Source organism: Manacus vitellinus, unplaced genomic scaffold, assembly GCF_001715985.3.
Source record: "Manacus vitellinus isolate BGI_N305 unplaced genomic scaffold, ASM171598v3 scaffold_46_pilon, whole genome shotgun sequence".
Lineage (NCBI taxonomy): Eukaryota > Metazoa > Chordata > Aves > Passeriformes > Pipridae > Manacus > Manacus vitellinus.
The window spans coordinates 416997-425768 of record NW_021940578.1 but is presented as its reverse complement, the minus strand read 5'-3'; the positions used below and the strand labels follow the sequence as shown (position 1 = coordinate 425768).

The following is an 8772-nucleotide window of genomic DNA, read 5'->3' as shown; positions in this document are numbered from 1 at the left end:
CCCGCGGGCTGTCGGCACAGCCAGTCCTCGTGGCACTGCCCTACCTGCTGCCCCGTGACTGAGCCCACACTCTCCACGACCGCATTGTGTCCGTGTCTGCGATCTTCGCGGCTGTGCCATGCCTGTGGCCCCTGTAGCCAAGCCACACCACGGGTGCTTCGGTGCAGCAGAGACCAGTCCCAGATGTTAGCCAGAGGGGCAAGCGTGTTTGAAACGTTCGGCACTGGAGTTACTCCACCTTCCTCCCTCCCTCCTCCAGACCCATTTCAGCCACAGCCCTGGGACACCCCACAGCTGGTGCCAGGGCTCCACGGGACCCGCATGCCGGCACACTCACCCAAGCCACCCCAGGGCAGCAACACTTCATCCTTGTGGCCGATGCGGTTGGTTCATGCCAGGGCAGTGAGGGGACCAGGGTGGCGGGCGCGGTTGGGTGTCAGGGCAGCTCAGTGCTCAGGCAGGGTGCCCCGGCACCCCATGGCCACCGCCAGCAGCACGCAACGCGTGGTGAGTGAGCGCCAGCCCTCCCCACACAGGCTTTTACACCCAACCGCAGCAGGAGGAAATGCTTTTTTGGAAATGAGTCCAGGGGATATGAAACCACATGACAGGAGCACCGCCGCCCTCCCTCACCCGCTGGCACAAACCCAGGGTAGCGGAGGTTGGGGGGGGATGTACAGCATGCAGGGAGCAGCGCTGACCCTCACCCCAGGGCTCCATCCCCATCCTGAGCCCTGGAACAGGAGGCTGAAACTGGCCCCAGTCCCCTCTTCACCTGCCCCCGAGGGGCTCCCTCAGCTTTGCCTCACCCACCCCGGTGCTGCCCAGCCCTGGGTGTTGCCATGGCTGAAGGAGAGGCGAGGCGGGCGCGAGTGGGGACCAGCTGGGTTTATTGCTCAGCTGGGACGTGGAGTGCAGCCTGGCATGGGGGGGCTCCCACCACAACTCTCATACTCTGGCCTTGGGCACTGCCACCTACTGCCACCACACAGGGCAAACCCACCCCAGCCCCGCACCGTCCCCTTCTGCCACCAGCCCCAGCCTCCTCCCTGCACCGCCTGCAGCACCATGCCACTGGCACTGCATCCCTCTCAGCATCTTCCCCACTCACCATTGCCGACATTGTCATCCCTTCGTCGCCCACAGGAGCTGCCCCACAGCCCCCCACAGCCCCCCACGGCCCCAGGGCCCCCTGCCCAACAACTCTCGTCTCTGTGGACAAGGGTCCAGCACAAGCCACGTGCCATGTCCAGCCCCGCACTGCCGTGCCCAGAGCACATCCTCGCCAAGGGGACTGGTCTGCATCCCCATCCATGTCCCCACCAGCGTGGCATCCCAGTGCTCGCTCTGCCCAGCCCTGGCATTACGCTATGGTTAGAAGCAGGAGCAGCTCCTTGGTGCATCTGCGCGTCTGTGCTTTCCATGCCGGCGGCTCTCAGACCTCCCTGCAAGGCACAGAGTGGGGAGAGATGCCCTCAGTGCTGGGACCCAGCCCCTGGGTAGCCCCTAGGAGGGCCAGGGCACCCCTTGGGAACAGGCAGCATGTGCTTACGAGGCCGTCAGCGTGGAGTTGAGCATCAGCGTGGCGTGGATCCGGTACAGCTGCGCCAGCGTCAGCTTGCGGTGCCGTGCCGACTGCGGGTCTGAGAGGGTCCGGTGGGCAGGAGGTGGGGGGTCACGCCTGAGCTCCCCTGGGAGGGAGACCGGGCTCTTCACTGGCTCCTCAGGCTCCGAGAGCTCGGACGTGGAGCTGCCACTGCTGCCAGAGGCAGCTGGGGGCACAGGGGCTTGGTTAGTCTGGGGGGAGCCAGCAGAGAGGTCAGAGAGGCTGCGGCTCTGGCTTAAGGGGCCTGGGGAAGTGGGGGACAGGAGCTGTGGCAGGCTGGCCTCTGACTTGGACTTAAGCACCCTGGCTGGGCAGGGCAGGAGCTGCACTGGGGTGCGGCGGCGCAGCCGTGGTGAGGGGGGCCGTGGAGCTGGGGGGGCCAGGGAGGGCTCCCGCCCCTCCTCAGCCACCCCATCTGGCTGCTGGCTGAAGTCCCGCAGTGAGGCAGGTGAGAGTGTGCCGTAGGCGCTGTCGATGGAAGACGAGCGGCAGCCGCCAGCCGGGGAGGCCATGCCATGGGGCAGGGGCACAGGCAGAGCGCCTGCAGGCAGCTCCTGGGTGGGGGTCTCGGTGGAGGTGTCCGCAGAGGTGCCAGTGCTGATGGAGGTGCTGGTGCCAACGGAGGAGCTGTCTGAGGTCGATCTGAAGGGTCCTGTGTCCCAGTCTGGGGAGGAGAGCTCATCACCGCCGTCTGCTGCCACCATGGCGAGCGTCTCAGTGGAACCGTCAGAGGGGCTGTAGGAGCAGGAGGGTGAGGAGGGGGCTGTGCCAGGCCAGGGGTGTGCAGGGCCTCCCTCCCGTTCCCTACCACTGCTGTGAGTCTGGGCTGGCACTGCTGCGGCGCAGGATGGTAGGTGAACTGGCAGCTGAGGTGCCGCTCCCGCCGTCCTCCTCCTCCTCCTCCTCTTCCATGCACCGGCGCTGCCGCAGCTGCTGCAGCAGGTTCTGGGAAAGGGAAGGCATCAGCGAGGACCAGGTTGTGCACAGGGCACCTGTGGGTCCCCTGCGCAGCCCCATACCCCCTCACCTGGGCATTGCGCACCGCCTCGACCCAGCTGCGGCACAAAGACTGCCCGCTGGCCTGGAAGGTGTAGGCAGCCACAGCGCTCCCCAGCTCGTTCAGGTAGATGAGGAGGAAGGAGCCTGTGGGCAGAGGCTGTCAGCCACATCAGGGACCCCCCTCTGCAGACTCCCTTCCCCCTAGTGCTGCTCACCTGGGTCCCTGAGCTCTCGGCAGACAACCTTGTCCACCAGCAAGGGCTGCCGGACCACCTTGGTGCGCTCAGCCTTCTTTAGGGGCTTGGTGATGAGGAAGAGGTCGGTGAAGAGGAAACAGTAGACATCCATCTGGGAGTGAGAGTGGGGCCGTGGTTGCTGGTTGGCACAGTGAGTGAGGGCAGGTGGGCAGGGGCCGCAGCCGAGGTCCCCTCGTCCCCTGCAGTCCTCACCTTGCTGTCTTTACCTTCCCGCATGCGCAGGTTGCCCTCAAGGAGGAGCTGCCGGGTGTCCTCTGGGGAGGTGCCGGGGATGGGGGCTGTCAGGTCCAGCCGCAGGAATTCCTTCAGTAGCTGCCGGGAGCCACCAGCATCAGCATGGGGTGCATGGGATAACATGGCATAGGGTGACATGGCATGACAAGCATGGGGTGGCTTGGCATGAAGTGACATAGGGTTGGTAGTGCAGTGTGGCAGAGAGTGGCATTAAATGGCATAGCGTGGCATGGCATGACATGGCAGAGGACAGCAGCTCCCCCATGCCCAGTCTACCTTGTCCACTTCATCTGTGCTGCCCTCCACCACCTCGTAGGTGTCGATGCGGCTGAGGATGGTGGCCAGGCGCTGCTGCTCTTGCCGCTGGCGCATCCGTGAGTTGACGTCATTGATGAAACGCTCCACAGAGCCAATCTGTGGAGGGGTTGGCAGTGGGTTTGAGGGGCTGGGGGGACCAACCCTGTTGCCCCCCACCCCCGTACCCTTACCATGGTGGTAATGGCGTCACGGGCACGTGGGTCATCTGTCTTCTTCAGCACGGACTTGAGGAGCAGTGGGTACTTGGTGAGGCGTTGGTGGGGCTTCACCAGCATGTCGCTCAACTTCAGACGGCTGCACTGCTCGTGCTTTTCGGCCCACTGTGGCATGCAGGTGTCAGTGCCAGTACTGCCCCAGTCCCAGCCCCGGTCCCCACTCTCCCCTTACCGTCACATAGGTGCGGAAGAGCTCGCTGTCCCGCAGCAGTGCCCGCATGTACTCCATGCATCCCTCCTCCTCCATGCAGTACCGCACGTAGGGCTTGAAGAGGGACCCGAACTGGGAGGCGCAGAGGGGTCACCATGGGGCACAGCATGGCATTGCCCTCCACAATGGCCTGGGGTCCCCACTCACCGTCTTGAAACCATTGAGGAAGTCAATGGGGTCAAGCAGTGCCCCAGTCCGTCGTGCCTTGGCCAGCACCGGGGCCATGACGCTGCGCCACAGCTCACAGTGCAGCCGGATGATCTCCCCAATGTTGCTGAAGAGCCGCTCGACATCCACCTGTGGAGGTGAGGTGGGCAGTGCTGGGGGACGGCACCTGCATCTTGCAGCATTGCCAGGCTGAGGAGCCATCCCCAACACCCCTGGCCCCCACAAGCCTCTCTGCTCACCTCACAGAGCAGCCCTGATTCCTGCAGGTTCAGCAGGCAGCAGAGGAAGAGCTGTGGGGAGAGAGCAGGGAGCTGGCGGGCTGCAGCCATTGCCCCTGGCCCCAGCACGGCGCAGCGTCCACCAGCACTCACATCGGTAATGACTCTGAGCTTGCGGATGTAGGTGGCCTCGGTGTGCAGCAGCTCCCAGATGGCTTCCTGCTGGTGGCACTGCCGGCGTGACAGGGCCTGCCAGGCTGAGCGTCAGCACCGTGCCAGGGCTGAGCAGAGCCCCCATGGCCTCCCAGCCCCTAGCCCTACCTCTGCTCCCTGGATGATCTGCTGCCAGCTGTCCTCCAGTGCCAGCCCAGCCTCATCCCCATCCTCCTCCCAGGAGTCACGGTCAAAGCGGAGCTGGGGCGGCAGCTTGGGCAGCCCGAAGGTGCCGTAGGCGTGCAGCCTGTTTGCCAGCTGCTCCAGCTTCTCAGTCTCCTGAAGCAGGGGGCAGAGCAGCTGGGCAGAGGCCAGTGGGCATGTGCCACAGACCCCTTTGCCCCGCCTGTGGAACTAGGGGGCTCGAGCCCCAGGGGACCCATCCCAGCTCCCCAGCACAGCCGCAGGCAGCTCCCGTGCCCCCTCGCCATGCCTGTGTCCAACCTACCCGCCCGAAGGAGCCCACGCTGGTGCCAGAGCCGAAGAAGCCACTGAAGCGGCTGGCAGCACGGTTCTTCCAGGTGTCGGTGCCATTGGTGGGCAGGGAGCTGCCGATGTGCAGAGCCAGCTCAGGGCTGGGAATGCTGGTGTCCCCCAGGAATTCCGTCATGTTCTTCCTCCGTCGGCTAAGAGCCTGCAGCAGGGACAGTCAGTGCCCCCGGGGTCAGCGCTCGGCAGCCTGGCCATGGCACTGGGATGGGGACAGTGGCGTGGCACAGCGTGACGCTCCAGCAGGGCTGACCTCGAGCACCGTGGGACAGACACCCAGACGGCAGCCCTGGGCAGTGCGTCCTCCGGCCACGCTCCCCTGCCCGCACTGGCCTGCCTACCTGCATCCCGGGGGTGCAGGGCCCCGGGGAACCGGGAATTGGGGTTCCGGGTCCATAATGTTGGAGATTTGGGGGCACAGAGACCCTTCTGGGGGTGCAGGGCCCCGGGGGTGCAGGACCCCGGGTGCTGCCTGGCCGAGCCCAGCCGGCCATGGGCAAGCGGCCCCAGCAGCACGGGGGCTCACGACATCCCGAGGGGCACAGACCCAGCCAAGCCGCCTGTCCAGCCGTGCTCCCGGCTCCGACGGCACAGCCGGGGCCGGGCAGGCTGTGGCCGGGCTCCTCCGAAACAAAAGGAGGTGGGGCCAGAGCCGAAAACCTAATTTCCCTCCTCGCAGATAAGCTACCAGAACTGAACAATTCACCGGCGGAGATCAAAGCCCCCCAGCCGGTCGCAGGAGCTGGGTCACAGCCAAGTGGCTCCCTCCACCCCGGGCACCGCTGCACCGGCTGCTCCCCGCGTGTCTCGGGGCTGTGCCGGAACGTGGCCGCTGCCATCTCCTTACCGTGGCACAAAGGGCAGCAGGGCCGGGGCTCCCTGCCTGCCACTGAGCCCTGGGAAGTGGCACGGTGCTGCCACCACCGCCAGCACAGCCCCACACCCTGCCACGTCCCCGAACCCAGGCAGGAAAAGCCGCCACAGGCACTGTCCCCCTTACTCACTGCGCTGCCACGTCCCCAGGTGCCCCGGCCGCCGCCAGCCCTATCGCCCTGGTGCAGCTCAGCACCCGCCTGCCCCCAGGAAGGCGGCCGGGACTGAGAGCCCTGCAGGGGTGGCTGGTTGCCCACTGGCCCCCCTGCCCTGCCAGGGCTGTGCCGGTCCCGCAGCCAGGCATCATAGTGCTGGACACGGGTGGCCACCAGCCCCGGCCACACAGCCAGCTTGCCACCCTCAGGGCCTGCTGGCACAAAAGTGAGCACTGTGTCTCCCTGACCAGCCCCTGCAGAGCTGCTCCCCACGGGCCCAACACTCTCCTCCCACAGGAGTCGTGCCCAGCCCAGCCCCACGCCTTATCTGGGGACAGGGTCCACGGGGCAGGACTGAGCTGTGCTCAGCAGCTGCCAGGCACTGTGGACAGGAGGGCCAGCAGCCAAGGGCGAGTCCTGGGGCCAGGGCGAATCCCAGGGCCAAGGTGGCACCAAGTGGCAGCCACTGCTGGGGCCCCCAAGGCTCCTATTTGCCTTAGCTTTGGTGGCATCCTGTACCTGGCACAGCCACAGGGCTGGTGCCACTGCTTGAGCTGCTACACTACTGTGGCACAGCCAGCACAGCATAGCCAGCACAGCACAGTCAGGAGGCAAAGTGGCTCTTGGGGACTCCAGCAGGATCTTCAGCCACACCCCATGAGGCCATCAAGAAGACACCATGTTGCTGTCTCATTACCCATCTTCCCAAAAAGAACGGCTACAGGGGGATCACACCCCCTACCATCCCCTCCCCAGTTCCTCCTTCCCAGAGCTGGCACTGGCACTCACCAGGCTGTCGGTGCCCTCTCGGCATCCTGGCAGTGGCTCCAGGACTGGCCCGAGGACTGCAGTGGTGCTGCCAGGGTGCAGGATGGGCAGGCTGGCCGACCTGGCGTCCCGCACTGCCTGCTCCACCTTCAACTCATCCCCAGGCTTGGCTGTGGGAGCATCAGGTTGTCAGTGTCCCCTGGGAGCCCTGAGGCAGCTGAGCCTTCTGCCAGGTCCCCACCGCACCTTTCACCCGCAGGTAGTGCCCCCCGAAGCGGAACGCCTCGAACTGCAGGGACAGTGGTGTGTGGGACTGGTCCAGGTAGATGTCCACCTTGCCCAGCTCGATCGCCTTCCTCTCGAACACCGGCAGCAGCACCTCCCTGCAGGACACAAGCCCCACCTCCGTCTCTGCATCAGTCCCCACATTGTCCCCATACCTGTCCCCAGCAAACTCACCCCAGTGACTTTTTCTTCACAGCCGGCACAATCTCTGCCTCAATGTCGACGCTAAGGTCGAACTTCAGGGTGAAGCACTCCTTGCTGGGGTCCTGGGGGGAGGCAGCAGCCGCTCACCCAGGGGTCTCTCCCTCCCACCCACCAGGGCCATGCTGCTGCCCTGCCAAGTGCCCCGGGGAGAGGGGCTGGTGCCTTACATCTGTGTGCCTGCGCCAAGCCTTCTTTTTAGGCAGCTTCAGTGCCGAGCTCCTGCGTTCCCTGTGGGCACAGGAAGGGCAGAGTTACGAGGACACCGTGGGCTGGGGCCACACGGGACATACAAGGCCGGGGGCTCACCCTCTGCTCTCTGCTGGACCTTCCTCTTCCTCCTCCACGTCGGAGGCAGGGCTGGTGCGTGGGGGGCACGAGCGCGTTGACATGTTGCGGGCCAGGATGGAGCCTGCAAACGGACATCGAGCTGGGCTGTGACACCTCCCCAACCCCGTGCTGGCTCCCACTGCATCCCACTCCCACCCGTGTGTTGTACCAGCCCCAAGTGCATTCCATCACTCCCACCCTGTGCTGCACCCCTGCCGTGGAGCTGTGGGAGCAGCGGTGCGGCTGCTCGGCCCGGCTCACCTTGAGGGGGCAGGTCGAAGCGGATGTGGCCATCGAAGTGCATGGCGCCATGGAGGCGGCCGTCGCAGACTTCACACAGGCTGAGGGGGCCGCTGCGGCTCAGCTGCCGGCACTCCACGTGGTGGCATTCCTGCGGGGACACGCGTTTGTCAGGCAGCACCTGCCTGGGGCCACCAGCTATGGCATGCTGGCAGGAGGGATGGGCAGCACCATGAGCAGCTGGGTCCCCTCTCCCATCCCCAACTGCTGCTGGCACACTGCTCACGGGGAATGCTGAGGCCACAGCAGGCACGAGGAAAGCAGCATGAACGGGACACAGGCACGAGACAGTGGGTTCTGCAGGACATGGTGATGACACAGGGCCTTCTGCACCATGGATTCCCCTCCTTGCTCCACCGCTATGAGCAGAGACCCTGAGACAGCTGCACATGCTGAGGCTTGGACAGGGAGCTGGGGGACAGCCACCTGTGCCCATGGCACTCACACCTCACCAGTGGCTTGGGAGACCGCCCTGGCACCCCAGAGCCCCTTTGTGCTGATGAGAGCCATGTCCCCACAGCAGGACGGAGGAAGCGAGCGTCTGCGGCCAAACAATGCTCGAAGCCGGCGCGTTTCCTCCGATTGTGTGCGGCCACGGCCGTGGCCCCAGCCCCACCGGGCATTCACAGCGGGTTATTTTTAAACCCCCGGCTGGGCCCCCAGCACAGTGCATGGCCTGTGACCTCCGGCCAGCGCCCATCTCACCGGGGGCTCCAGCTGGCCCCGCTCCAGGGGATTGTGGTGCCACCAGCCACTGCCAGCAAGCCCTGCTGCACCACTGACACACCCCCATCCCTGTGTGGGACCCCCATTGCCACTGCACGAAAAAGGTTGCAAGGGGCTGCTGGGAGAAGCCAGCCCTGCCCGGGCTTGCCTGTAGTGCTGTTGTGGGGAGGAAGCACCCGTGCAGCTCCAGCCGCCCCCACTTCCTG

The 8772-nt window shown here is 65.5% G+C and overlaps 1 protein-coding gene across 1 annotated transcript; it reads right to left on the bottom strand.

The window, feature by feature from the left end:
• Positions 1-827: 827 nt before the first annotated feature.
• Positions 828-7931, bottom strand: PLEKHG5 (pleckstrin homology and RhoGEF domain containing G5). Its single transcript, XM_029962429.1, has 20 exons — positions 7802-7931; positions 7520-7622; positions 7381-7441; positions 7184-7275; positions 6971-7107; positions 6746-6894; positions 4888-5073; positions 4548-4718; positions 4380-4475; positions 4248-4298; positions 3988-4137; positions 3802-3912; positions 3585-3734; positions 3373-3510; positions 3055-3174; positions 2821-2953; positions 2634-2749; positions 2415-2551; positions 1553-2341; positions 828-1445 (listed from the first exon to the last, which is right to left on the bottom strand). The coding sequence occupies exons 1-20, from the start codon at positions 7842-7844 to the stop codon at positions 1436-1438; spliced, it is 2943 nt and encodes a 980-aa protein (XP_029818289.1). The 5' UTR covers positions 7845-7931; the 3' UTR covers positions 828-1435.
• Between the last annotated feature and the right edge of the window lie 841 nt (positions 7932-8772).